The sequence below is a fragment of the Podarcis pityusensis genome (assembly GCF_964106645.2).
Source record: "Podarcis pityusensis genome assembly, chromosome: 10".
In the NCBI taxonomy this organism is placed as follows: domain Eukaryota; kingdom Metazoa; phylum Chordata; class Lepidosauria; order Squamata; family Lacertidae; genus Podarcis; species Podarcis pityusensis.
The window spans coordinates 42,034,380-42,048,406 of NC_138035.1; the positions used below are offsets into that span (position 1 = coordinate 42,034,380).

The following is a 14,027-nucleotide window of genomic DNA, read 5'->3' on the forward strand; positions in this document are numbered from 1 at the left end:
CCCAACACAACTTGGGAGCAGGTTACTTGAGAGACCACCCTACCAGTCCGTTAGGCCACTGCATTCTGCAGTACAGTCTCTTTTATGGGTATGCCTAAAATATTAGAAGCCTGCTCCACAGCATTCAGTATGTTTGCCCCAGTTTTGTGGAACAGCATTGCTGTTGAGCTAAGGTGGGTTCCCACAATATGTACTGTCCAGAAATAGTCGAAGACATTTTTGTTTTGACAAAGTTTTTCTGGATGATTTTTCGGTAGGTCTGTTTTGGGTGTGATTTTTTACTTTAGTATAATATTTTTATTATGCTTTGGGTGTGAATTTGCATTGCCTTAAAACCTATATTTTTGTATTCTTTTAAAACCCAGTTGTTCGTATGATAATTGCCTTGAGACTTATACAAAAGGTGATTGTTAAATTAATAACAGCTTAATGGCTCCCAATCTCCATTTGATCAGCTTGACTGCATGTTCATATAACTAATTATAGAACACAAACCCAGAATTACCATCTACAATCGCCTCCTTTATAAGGTTTGATTTTTATTGCAATGCAAAAACAGATACCTGACCCACTTCGAGATGGCAAGTAGCAGGGAAAGGCAGTGTGGACCCCATATTGACATCACTAAATATTTAGGTGCTCCCTGTGGAAATGACAACAACTGGGTTGTATGAATAATCACACTGGGAAGCCTTTTGACTCCTTTATCATTAGTCTTCAACTAAAATTTTAACATTGTTTCACCTTGGCCCACAAAAATTATCAATCCACCTTTTTGCAATCACTATCAGGGATATGGTCACGCACACTGAAGGATCTTACCAAGAAATTTGTAATACAGCAAATTTTAAAACAAACGCAGGCTGCAATCCTATGGACTGTTACTCAGAAATTCACTTCTGAATCGACATGCATAGGATAAACAGTGGCAGTGATTTTGCAGCCTTTAGATGGAGCACAGTTTTTCAAGCTGCACTCATTTGGGAATAGAAAAAGCTGGAGGTACTCTGGGCTGTCTATTAATTTCAAACTCTTTGGATAAATAAACGACAGAGATAAAAACCATGTCTCTGCCCCACCAGAAACCAAGCACGCTTGGGCCTAGTGCGGGTAAATGTGCTTACATAGCTATAGGTTTACTCACCACATTTTTCTTCTGGAATGCAGAGATCAGAGTCTGTTCTGTGAAGAATGGTTCCATTTTTACAAACACAGTCTTCTCTTAAGTAGGAACAGGGTGATTCTTCATAGAACCATTTATTTAGGCATGTTTTAGCAGCACAGGGTTGCACACAAGGCTGGTATTCTTTCCCATCAGGACAACGGAGAGCTACATGTCAGACACACAGAGGGAAATCAACACTGCTGACATTTTCTTCTCCTAATTGAAGCAGCTGAGGTAGCAGGGAGAGAGAAGGAGAAGTACTATACTTACAACAGTAATCTGGTGTTCTCCACTTAATGCAGATATTATGTTTGTTGCACAGCGCTACATATGCAGAAAGAGCATCACATTCATAATTCCAAAAATATGTATTGTTGATCCACATTTTTTCACAAAAGTCTTGGGGTGAAACCTACATTAAAAAACATTATAGAGTGATTGATCAATTAACACTCATTAATTGATGAGTAAATTTCTTTTATCTTCACTAGGAACAGAGAGAGAGAGAGAGAGAGAGAGAGAGAATAATGTCATTTTAAATAGTAAAGACAACTTCATGGGTGCATAAGGGGGAAAAACTCTCAAATTTACAGTTGTTCAATACCTTCATGGAGATGCACCAGAATATCAGAGATGTGTGGCAAATATTTGAGTTCTCAGACTCCTAGATGTGCAACCTGATACCTACAGCAACTGTGAGGCACTTATTCAGCCTGCAGTTTCCATCTTGGAACTGAGTCCACTCACAATACATTAGATGAGCACTTCTCTTAGTAAGCGCTGGTAAGCAATTATCTTACAAAGAAAGTTAATCCTCTTCCTCCCCTCACAATTTCTAGAACAGTGCCCTCAGGTGATGAAACCATTAAAACCATTTCATATGTATTCAAATTTAATTTATATGCTTTATATTAGCGTGCCCTGAATTGCTAGATATGATCGTCTAGAGACAGTGCTCGCTCCTTTGTATATACTTACTTTTTTGTGGCATGGGGCAAAAGCCCATCTATGTAAGAGTTCCATGCAGTATGTACAGTTATCTTCTGTACAGTTTCTTACAGGTCTCCTTGTTGTTAGATCAACGGATTTCTCGATTTCCCAACTCTTAATAAAAGCCTCGATTTCATCCACATTTGTAATTATGGTTCTATTTTGCATTTTCAGGTCATCCCCTGGATCGCCATTGCAGACACCTTAACAAATGAGCATAGAACATTTAATATGTTAGACAGTGAATTAAAAGGTTTGATTTATTCTGCAATAGGGAAACAGCTGAGAGCAGGCAGAAAAGCTAATCTCGATGTGTGGAGTGATACAATCTAGTATAAATTTCACCATTAATGTAAATAGGCCCTGTTATGATCCAGTCATCTTCCGGTAGAGAGATACAAGTAAGTCCTTTACTAACTACAAGTGATGACTATGTTGTGCAGGGGTTCTGTTCCCAGCCCCAATGGGCCCCGCTTTACCCTCATACCACCCCCGTTCTTCTCTCTTCCGGGTCCAAAAGGACCCATATGTTGGTGATCATGCATCATTCGGACCCGCCTAAAATGGTCGCCACCTGTACTCTTCTTCTGTGTTAACACAATCATTGGAAGTTGCTGCTGAACAAGACACAAGCCTTACCAGCAATACCAGTATCTGGGGTGGTGGGGTGAGTGAGAGAGAGAGGCATACAGGCAGACATCAGATCATGTATAAGAGCTTTGGTTTTCATTGGCAGGACACTGGATAGCAAGCATACTCTATTATTTTATTTTAAGAAATAAAACAGTTGGGGATCAAAATGAAGATATTGATTAGAAACCATATTCTCACCACAAAGTCCTTCAGTCTTGGTAGATGTATTAGAATGAAAGCCATACTGGATATCTATAATGCCTGTGACATGAGCCCACTTAATGTTGATGCCAGCTGGCGTGTTGACTACATACATAGCACCAGTATCTTGAATACATAAACCATGTTTTGAGAAAGGCAAAGGCTGAATCATAGAATCCACGACCACCTAAAAATAAAGAAATGGGGGGAAATGCAGGATAACTGTATCTAGGTGAAAAGCCTCAATCTGCCCCAGCCTCATTGCTGCTTCTTTGTAAATAAATAGACATGGCAAATAAAAGCACATTTTTAATTACTTGTTTTCTACCATTTAGTTTGCCCCCTTGAGGCCAGGCTAGGAAAATAAAATATTTGTCAAGGAGATCCGGTCTCAAATCTCCCACATGATATCTAATTTGACCATCTGAAGGCCAACCAATGGGGCAGTCTTAGGAGATATGACTTGCTTGTCATAATCCCAAATATCTAAATGCATGTTTGCAATTCTAGAAAAGGTTTTCCTATTTCTTTTACTTATCTACAATAGATTTCTAATAGTATTAGTCTTCACTTGAATATTCCTCTTAACTCACCTTTCTTTCTAAACGATTGATAAGTACTATATGTGAAGGTGTTGTTACATTAAGTTTCTTAAAACAAAGACCCGAAGCACTTCCAGGTGGAACCTTGAAAGAAAACAAACACAGAGAACGATATGGCATCATCAGCACTAACTGTAGGGTTCGCTTACAGATATATTAAAATCGTATTTAGAAAAATACTCACTAGTCTTCTTATTGAATTGGCACTCTGAAAAATAGGTATAAACATGGGTTAGAATCACAGTTACATAAAGTTACATAAAGCAGTACAATTACAGCATTACATAAGATCCATATTTCTAATACTACAGTTCTGCGAATTGGTCAATGAAGAATCCGTCCAGAATCCCTGACACAAGGATTGCACGTTATCAGATTATAATACATAATAGAAAGAATGATCTCATTTATTTGTTACTAGAGATAATATTGATTATCTCTGTAATCAAGCACTGTAAACAATTTTTTGTTGGTGGGGGAGGGGGAGGGGGAGTAACCCTTTTAATATTGCATAGTAGTACACAAGGCTCCTACCTGATTTGTAGGGCACCTTTCAATATGAGCAACAATAATTTCTGTGGGTAGCTTGACTAAAATATAGGACGCTACTTTATACAATGCCACGTTATTTCCATCAAATGTAATAATGCTCAGTTCAGACAGGACAGAACATTGACCTAGGAAAAAAGTGACATCTAATAACCAGCAATTCAGAGATTTAAAATATGAATAATGATGATGATGATGATGATGACAAAGGACTTATTTTGCTAGAGGGGGTTACTTCACATATTGAAATGCACAGAAAGTTCATTGAATAGAAAAATACTAAAAAAAAAAAAAAAAGACAATAGTTCAGCAGCACAATCCTATTACTATGAACTTAAACTGTGGGGGTTACATTCAAGGAAGCTTGGATAGGATTTCCTGACATGATTACATCTTTCCTAGGACTGCTTCATATATTATTAAGTCAATGGGCACATTCCTATGCAGCAGTAGAGTATATCCTAAGAAGTATGTTACTTTTTCTTCAGTGTATGTCAGGGATTTAGAACTTACAAGGACATTCCCATTCTGGACAGCAGCTGTCACTGTTTACTTGGACTGGCATCCCACGAAAACCACAGTCAGGCTTCTCCACAGTCTTATGGCAGTTCTTTGAGAGGTTGTACAGCATCCATCCCATATTAATGCACACGTACTGACTACATCTGTCTACTGGATCAAGATACCTTGGCTGTTTCATAATGGGGGAGAATTGGGAGACATTAACACCAGTCTTGATTTTATTCCATGAACCAAGATGCCCATTCACCATACAAAAAAGGAAAGATAAACTCTAGAGAGTATGTCTGCATATTATGACGATAAAGATATTGTCTTTGAAGTGGCTTTGAAGAACAAAAAGAAATAATGTACAAATCAAAATAATAAATGGTCTTATAAAATTTTAGAATGTTAAGTAAATTAAATAAGTAGGTAAGTAAATTAAATAAGTAGGTCCTCACCGTGCATTCTGCGGATGTCGCAGATATTAATGTATGTATCATTGTGCCAAAGGAAGCATATTCTGCACCATCTGTAGTCACCATCTCCATTTCAGCCTTTGAAGTTTGGGCCCCCAATTGCTCTGCAGTTAAGTGAGTTGAATCTGCTATTGTGACATTCTGCAAGCTGGTTGTTCTCATTTCCTCGGGTTCAGCCTCACTATAGTAAGGCCTAATTGATTTTGGTGGTGGAGCTCTAGACCAATCGGATAATGTTACATCTATCAGATCATCTGAGAGAGAGACTGGTTTCACCGAAGCCCTTCTGCTTTCACTGATAGCCAGAGTCATCTGAGTGGGAAGCAGCGAAGATTCCTCAGTGCTTGTGTACTTAGTGACTTTTTCTTGTATTTCTGAGGTCTGGTTACTTTCTGAGGCATAAGCGGTCACATTTTGTGTTGCTCCCAGCTCTATCCAACCTGAGGTAGTCCCTTCATCCATTTTAATGGGTATAGTTCTGAAGGCTTCTGTGGAAGGTTTGGGTGTAAACAAAGTAAAGTTTGGAGTATGCGTAAGTGTTTGGGAGGTAGTAGGAATTGGGAATGACGTAGTAGCAGTGTGGTGCTCAAAACCGATAGGATAGAGTTCAGTGACTAGTGCAGTTTTGCTAGGAACTATCGTGCCTGCAGAGGAAGGTAGTAAACTTGCTCGTGGGCTAAGGGTATACTTTTCAGTGGCATTTGTTGGGGTTGATGTCATATTCCAAAGAGCACCCATGGTAAATGCTGGCTCTGAAGACTGAGTACTGATTGCACTGGGTAATGAAGATAACGTTCTACCATCCACTGAAGAGGAACTCCTAGTTCCTAAAAACAACATGGGCATATCAGAGGCCTCCAGAGGAGGCAAAGATGAAGCATTTATTGTGGAAATAGTTGGACTTAAAGTTGACAAAGCTGAAGGAGAAGCTGCAGGGTAAGAACCCGGGCTTGTTGAGGTAGGATGTTCCCCAACTGGCATTTGTATAGGAGTGCTAGCTGGCATCACAGCAGAAGTTATGCCAATTGTGGGAATCACCAATGAGCTTTCAGAATAAGAGGCTGAGACAGAAGAAGTTTTAGGTAACACTGTAAGTAATGTGGACGAACTTGTGAAAGCAGATAGATGTCCCGGAAGCACTGCAGAAGTGGTGAAACTACCCACACTTTTAACAGTAGAATCAGTTTTTAATCCTGTGTGTGGGCCAACTGAATGCATACTTGTTTTCGGAGTCATTTGTGTTGTATCATATAAAATACTCGTAGGTAACAAAGGGGTTCTACTTGGCAAAGCTCTGGTGCCAGCAAACTCTAATGAACTTACAGAAACCGTTGGCACTGGAGATGAACCAATGTGCAATGCATGCTTGCTTTCTGTCGAAACTGTTTTTGTTTCAAGTGATTGGGAGGTTTGAGGAACGTCTGGAAGTGAAGCAGTGGAAGGTCCTATATGAAAGCTCTTTGAGATAATTGTAACTTCCCCAGTTGCTTTGGACATTTGAGACGTAACTGGAGGAGACACCAGCGTAGACATTGCCTGTGTCACTTGGGGACTCAATGAAGACTGCATGGTTGTAGGGCTTGGTGAAGCAGCTGAGGATGGTGTTGTAGTAGAAAAATGCTTTGTGGTTAAGGGAACAGTGTGTTCAGAAGGTGTTATAAGTGCTTCTGGTGATGATAGAGGTGTAGGCAGCAGCACTTCTGAGTCAGGTCGAGTTGTCATTGAGCCTGAAACTGGTATGCTATAAGGACTTGAAGAAAAGGCAGTAAATCTGGATGCCGATAAGGGAATTTGAGTTGTTGTAAGCACAGGCAAATGAGTCAAATGAATAGTTGGCTCGGTCATAGTAGACCTAGTTCTTGAAGTCACGGTAAGCGTTTCTGTTAATGGTGAACCTGAAAACAGACTTGAACGAGATGTTCTTTCAGTTGATAAAGATGGCTGTGGTGTTCCTGCTACCAAAACCTCAGACTTGATTGTGGAAGGACCTCCACTCACTAAGATGCTTGTAGGTGTTTTAGCAGAGGCAAATTCTTGTCCAGCAGCTGATGCGGCAGATTTCAATGGTATAGGTGATGTGAATATTAAAGGAAAGGCAGACAGCAATGGTTCAGCTGTTGTTGCAGTGAGCGATGATATAAAAAAGATAGGATTTGTGGTGTAGGGTGTCACCTTTGCTGTAACTGCTGTGGCTTCTTTAGTGGTTGGGAGAGCTGTTGGGGATATAGGTGCAAGTAGCACAGAGGGTGTTGTAGTGATGTAGCTACCTACAGAAGAGTGCTCTGGAACTGGTAACAGTGTTGCTGAATGAAGATCCGTAACTATTTTCTCTGTAGTTTGTCCTCCAAATGTCCCCACTCTCTCAGTTGCCATTTGGGTAGTTAGATTAATATATGTTGTCTCAACCACTTCAGTGACAAGCACAGGGGGCATATGAGGAAATGTTTGTGCCATGTCCACTGTATGGGGGCTTAATATGGTGGGCCTTGTTCTCATTGGCTTTGCTGTCGTTGAAGCTTCTGTGGCTTTCACAGGTATGCCTGTAAAAAGAGCATGCTTCAGTATTATTCCATAGTAATGAAAGGGAAGGGAAGCAGGAAGCAATCTATATTCAGGCTCTCCAGCTTCTTAATAAGGTGGAAAATAGAAAGTCAGGCGCTTCCTAGGCCTGAACGAATAGCAATAGTAGATTTTAATGCTTTGCTTAACAAAATTATTATACAAGAAGCAATGAGGTCTATTTAAAGAGTTGCATCCCACAGTTTCATTCAAGAATAAAGCATTTCATAAACATTTTTTTAAAAAAATATGCAACCAATACACACACACACACACACACACACACAATCAGCTTTTCTTTTACTTATTCACATATAAGAGGTGATCTTTCACTTCTACAATTAATAGTCCAATCTTATATGTTTGCCAAGAAATCCCAGTCAGTTTAGTGGGTCCTGCTCCTGAGGCAATACTGCATAGGATTGCTTCTCCGGAAATATATTAATAAAAACAACTGGGGCCTGCAATAAAATGTAACCAGGATGGATGGTGCAATTCATTATTCCAGCCAAACATCCATGCCTATTCCATCCCCCACCTTCCAAAAAACAGTCAGAGGTCCATGTCTACTCAGCACATTTAGTCTGCATTGAGCTGTTTGAAGATTTTTGCCTCCATAGGGTTCCCCCATCACCACAAAGATGTTTGTGGGACTTATGCAAAATTTCCCCTAGTTTCCCCTAGTGGACTGATCCCTCCCTCCTGTCCATGTACACGCCATTTTGGCTACATAAGAAGCAACACTCAGATAACTGAGTTTGCTGTTGATATATTTGCTTATTTTAAACTTTCAGATATATATCAATAAAAATGTATTTTTCATAGGCTGCACTATGCGACTTGTACCTTTAAATTTACTGTAGCATAATATAACACATTTAAAGTTATTGATGCAAAGACTAACTTTATATCAAAATAGCTTGTATGTTGGATTATATTGCTGATAAACATTACATACTACAGTATTCTAACAATCTACTCAAAAGATATAGGAGACACTTACAGTCTTCTGGATAAACACATTTAAGTGTGACTTCATCAAGAATCATATCTTTGGGACAGTATGGTAAACATCCTTCAACCCTAAAAGGTTCAAGGAAAACAGCAACAACACAGTAATTCTTTTGTAGTCATTTCAAAAAGGCAAGAAGCTTAAAGTTTGCACGGCTGCTCCATAAAATTCAAAATACATGACGCAAAATGGAAATGGTTGAAAACTAGTCTCTGTTTCAATACTTGAATTCTATACACCAGCTCTGAACAAGGCATCCTTTGCTCATGACAATGGAAGATATTGTCTGAAAATTGCTAGGAACTTCAAAAAACACACTGGTGGAAAATATAAGCAAGTTTCTAATGTAAGCAGAACTCAAGTCCTCTTCAAATGTTACTTCACTCCCAAGGATGCTACTCAGAAATATATATTTTTCTGAATACGGAACTTAATGAGCCGTAATTGGTCAAACAGGCAAATGTGGCAACACGGTGGAAAATAATATCCCAAGATTAGTATGTTAATTATTACATGAAATATTAATTATACTCACGGTGGAAGAAATTTACATGCTACTCCTTCAGGGTCACTGCATGTTTTAACACAAGGACTTGTACAAGGTTCGTATCTCCATTCACACATCCTCCTATAAGGTACTGCTGTATGGAGTTCTGAGAAACAACAAAAGCCTCAGATTGGGCACATGGGTGTAAACATTAACTATATCTGAACACCCACAAGGAAACTGAAGGAGGAGTCCACTCTATGGAGGACAAGGGAGTACATATTCCCAGTGCCACCACCCTCCTTGTACATGTTGGTTTCATTCTTCTTCTGGAGACAGATTGTGTCTACACTGAGTGATACAACAGAAACAGATGACTGTTATAATATTAATATCCACCTGTTTCTATTGAACACTGAACATTTGAACACTGAAGAAACATGTGTCACAGGAAAGTTAGATCAAGGGAGTAAGACAGAGGGAGGGAGGCAAAGGCTGGGCATTCAACAACAAATTGCCCTGTGAGATGGATCCCAATGAATTGTTAATTTTTTAATACAGTGGTGCTAGTTATGTATTTTTGTTACTTGTAAGTCACCTTGGAAGGATTTGTGACTTGAAAGGTGGGATACAAATAAGAGGAAAAATTAGGATCACTGCTGAATATTTCCATACAATAGGTGCAGTAGAATATCTATCTAATCTATAAATTGTCTTTCCAGCTTAATAACCCTTAAGATAATAAATGTGAAAATCATGACAACACTAATTAAAAGTAGAACATAAAACAACAGCATGAAAGCAGAGGTCATAGCACAAAAGAGGCAGCATAAAATCAATGCAGACACAAAGGCCAGCAAATGCCTGGGGGGAAATCTGAAATCTTGACACCAGTTGAAGGCTGTCTGGAGATCTCTTTGCATGGAACAGGTTCATCCTAATTTTTAAACTGGTAACAGCAAAATGAGGATACTTTAGGGTTTCTTTCAGGGTGACCTGATTCATGGACCCCTGTGTAGAGTTATGGTTCAGTTTTCACACATGTCTGAATTTTGCAATACAATTGCAATTCTCAGCTTAATACAATTCTCAGCTCAACAAAATCTACCAAAAGGTGTTTAAAAAATAAAGTGGTTGTCGTGCTTTCTTAACAAGCTAAAATCACAGATATGGAAGCACAATGGAATGGGCTTGCAAATGAACACATAAAAACTGAGGTTGGCCACAGATTGACTGATTTGTCCATTCTGAAGTTACAATGTAACTGCTGCTATTATAAATCTTGAAAATGATACATCCACAGCGTTCCACACTGTCAGGGACTGGACAGAGGAGGAATGGTGGAGACCGCCTCCCCAGTCTGAACCTTCCAGAGAAGAGGAAGACTAAGTATAGATTTACAACAGTGGTTTGATGAGGTCACAGCTCAGAGGTAGATGAGGGGCAAAGTTGGGAAATAATGGGAGAAGAGGAGGGGGAGGCAGAGACAGAGCAGCTGGCTGACACGTTATCACTAGAAAGCATTCCAGACCTCCATTCTCCCAGAACCCGGCAAGCACTGAAAGTAGGAGAGCAAAGGGCTCAGAGGCAAATGGTCCTAAGCAGCCACCATAAGGTGTTGACGATTACTCGGAGCAATGTCATTACTCCAAAAGGCAGCATTCCTAAGCCTCTCTCTGTGAATATTGAATAAAATACATTGGTAAGAGCCTTCCTTGTCTATCTATTCCTGGAAGCCTACCGTGGGGGGGATCGGATTCCCTGACGCCTGACACACACACACATTGCTCCCGGAAACATGTACAACTCACCCTCTATGTTGAAACTGCTTGAACGTTTGAATTCTTCAGAATCATCAAACTTTGATACTTTCACAGAAGATGCTCTGAGTATGATAAAGAAACCTTTCTTGCTGTGTAGTTCGAATGCACTGTAGCCTGGGATCCAAAGGCCTTGATGATGGAAAAAAGTTGCTCTTCTATGAAACAAGGAACTTGCCTCCCACTGTTCTAAGGATATGCTTTCATCTTCGTGGACATATAGAAAGTAGTTTGGTCTTTCAGCAGACTCAAGCGAAACCAGAGATAGAGCTGCCGCAAATTAAATCCACAGCAATATATTAATAAGATTTCACCACCAAAATCAAATGCTTCATTTTTTTACTTCTGTTAATAATCTGTTCAGTGGCAAACTAGTCCTGGCAAGGTTACATTAAAATTTTGCTAACAGTATTTTAAAATGGCTTCTTTTCATAGTGAATATTCCTGTTCTTGGCCTACATTAACTATGGCTGAACATCAAGTGCAATCTTATACATGTCTACTTAAAAGATAGGCTCATTGAACGCCATGGTATTCACCGGTGTCTATTCCCAGGAAAGTGTGCATAGGTTTGTAGCCTGATACTTTGAATCTGATTAATATAAATAAGAGTCCGTTGTTCACCCTGGGTGTTTATCCTACAGAACTACAGCAAGGAACCTATAAGAAGTAATATTTTCTGAAATGTATGGCTACATCTGAATGTTTCAGAGCAACTCAGTCTAGAAATTCAAGGATGAAAGTCAAATGATAATTGTAGGCATTTATTTTAGACTAAGAAAAGAAAAAAGAACTACAGCTGGGATGTTTCCAGTTAACTTTAAGCATTTCTCCTAAATCAAGGGAGAAAGGACTTGTACACTGATAAAGTAAAAATAAATAAAACAAAAATATTAATGATAGAAAAGACTAAAGCCTTTGTTTCTCTTACAACTCTTGTCTTCAGGTCTATCACAAATAGATATACTCAGATTTTGTAAAAGATAATGAAAAAGTATTCTTTGATAAGTAAAGATTAACATTTTTTCCAACTCTGAAAACTTGAGATTTAATTACATGAAGTACTGAAGATAGGACTCACATAGTATTTTATCTTTGAAAAGTCCTGGAGTTAACATAAAATTAAAATACACATTCCCACTGACACTGCTTCTTGGCAAAGGAAAGATATTTTTGCTGGTGACATTGACTCCTATAACAGTGTCATTCTGACCATAGCTGGCCAAAATATATGGTCCTTCTCCAAGTCCTGGAGGAAGAAAAATGACAGTCAGATGTTAAATGATAGCAAGAGAAACAAGCAACTCAAAACACTGATGGATTTCTTTTTATTGATGGTTGTGTAAACCTTCTTGTGACCATCTATGATGAAAACTGGTCTATAAATACTTGGAACTACCATCACTACTACAGCAGTGTTTTGGGAGAATCTATATATCCAATATATTACTATTATTTATTTTTAAAGCTCACAGAAATGCTACGTACCTTGGTTGTAATAATCACAGTCATAAGCTGAAAGAAGGAACAGGCACACCATTTAATGACATGCATAACAACTCAGAGAATAATTAGAGAATTTGTGATTGTCAGTAACAACAAGACAAGGTCACATAGCCAAGCACTAAATCCTGATTCACAAAACTCACTCTTCTGTTCTTTTACTTATAACCTGCATTTTCCTTGGAGTCTATTATTAGTAAAGAAATTAGTGTCACTCTTTTGAAGACCTAACCTTAACTGCAGTTTCTGAGATATGTTTTTTCTGCACAGAATAACAAAAAACCCCTTAAAAATGTGTTTGTACATTCACTGATTTTTTTTATTTTTTTGATTTTTTTTTTTTTTTTTTGCAGCAGCCAACAGTGTAAGAAGAGTACAATACAAAAGTAACATGATGTAGATACACAGGCAGATGATATATACAAATAGTCACTCAGGTAGGATTTCATCTGGTATTATCATTGAAATCAATGGTTTACTCCAAGTATGGCCAACACTGAATATTGCTTATAGTTGTAAAAAGGTACAACTTTTAACATAAGGTCCATCTGTAAAAATTCAGACCAGAATTACTACTTCTTTTTAAGAATAGCAAACTGCCACATGGTGCATCTTACTTGGACGTGTCTGGAGTCTTGGAAGCTTAACTACTCTACATTCTCCTACTAATGGACCTTAAGCTTGTTTGGTGGAGAACAGCACAGGGGAGCACAGCTATTGTTTATCCTTGAATTACTTCAGTGCAACCATATCTGATATCAAGCCACTAGTTACCAGCATTTGCACAGGAAACATTGATGTACTAGAAATCAGTTAAAGAAAGTATGGAATAATCTGCTTTCCAGAGATTATGCTTGATGGCATAATGAATAGCAAAACATACGTACGGCAAAGAGATGGAGATCGCCAGTGAATTACTGCACCCTGCTGGCAGCATTTGTGAGCATAGGCTGCAATACTTGTGCACAGACATTCACAGTCTCCGCCAAGATTACAATTGCAAGTATCTGTATGGCAGTTCTTGACGAATGATGTCACATCAATCTGAAAAATACGGAGAAATTCAGATTCGGAGTAGCAGAGGAGGGAAATGAGGGGATCTGCTGAAATGAAATTGTTGTGGAAAGTCAAAGTACTTCAAGTATCTTGAGAGGTTACTGAAAACAATTATGGAAAGAGGCCCAGGTAAATTGTACACCACAGAGTGGTGGTCATTCTAAAAGGAGTCAACTTTCACAAACCTAAGGATAAAACAAGTAAAGAAGTCATTTAATGGGCATACTGCTGAAAGTGTAGAAACAAGCAGCAAACATTGATTTAAGGACACCAGGAGCAGGAAACCAGCCAGACAGAAGAAGCCCTGGATAAGAACAAGAAAACTGCAAAAAAAAAAAAAAGCTTGATTGACCCTTTGCTTCAGCCTTCACAGCACAATATGTTAAACAAATAGGCACAGGTGAACTATTATTTTCAAGGAGGAGATCTGTCTCACAAAGAAGCGACAAAGAGTACAGCTTTAGAGTTAA

The 14,027-nt window shown here is 38.8% G+C and overlaps 1 protein-coding gene across 1 annotated transcript in view; it reads right to left on the reverse strand.

Moving 5' to 3' along the window:
- The window catches only part of OTOGL (otogelin like), an 83,803-nt gene that overhangs the window by 17,355 nt on the left and 52,421 nt on the right, over positions 1-14,027 (reverse strand). The window contains exons 30-44 of the mRNA XM_080972054.1: positions 13,389-13,545; positions 12,487-12,513; positions 12,080-12,247; positions 10,990-11,268; positions 9,227-9,344; positions 8,683-8,762; positions 5,103-7,660; positions 4,654-4,831; positions 4,126-4,268; positions 3,776-3,799; positions 3,583-3,675; positions 2,987-3,176; positions 2,144-2,358; positions 1,436-1,577; positions 1,145-1,330 (exon numbers count right to left, since the gene is read on the reverse strand). Of these exons, the coding sequence (XP_080828180.1) occupies positions 1,145-1,330; positions 1,436-1,577; positions 2,144-2,358; positions 2,987-3,176; positions 3,583-3,675; positions 3,776-3,799; positions 4,126-4,268; positions 4,654-4,831; positions 5,103-7,660; positions 8,683-8,762; positions 9,227-9,344; positions 10,990-11,268; positions 12,080-12,247; positions 12,487-12,513; positions 13,389-13,545 (4,558 nt within the window). The remainder of the gene's footprint in view (positions 1-1,144; positions 1,331-1,435; positions 1,578-2,143; positions 2,359-2,986; positions 3,177-3,582; positions 3,676-3,775; positions 3,800-4,125; positions 4,269-4,653; positions 4,832-5,102; positions 7,661-8,682; positions 8,763-9,226; positions 9,345-10,989; positions 11,269-12,079; positions 12,248-12,486; positions 12,514-13,388; positions 13,546-14,027) is intronic.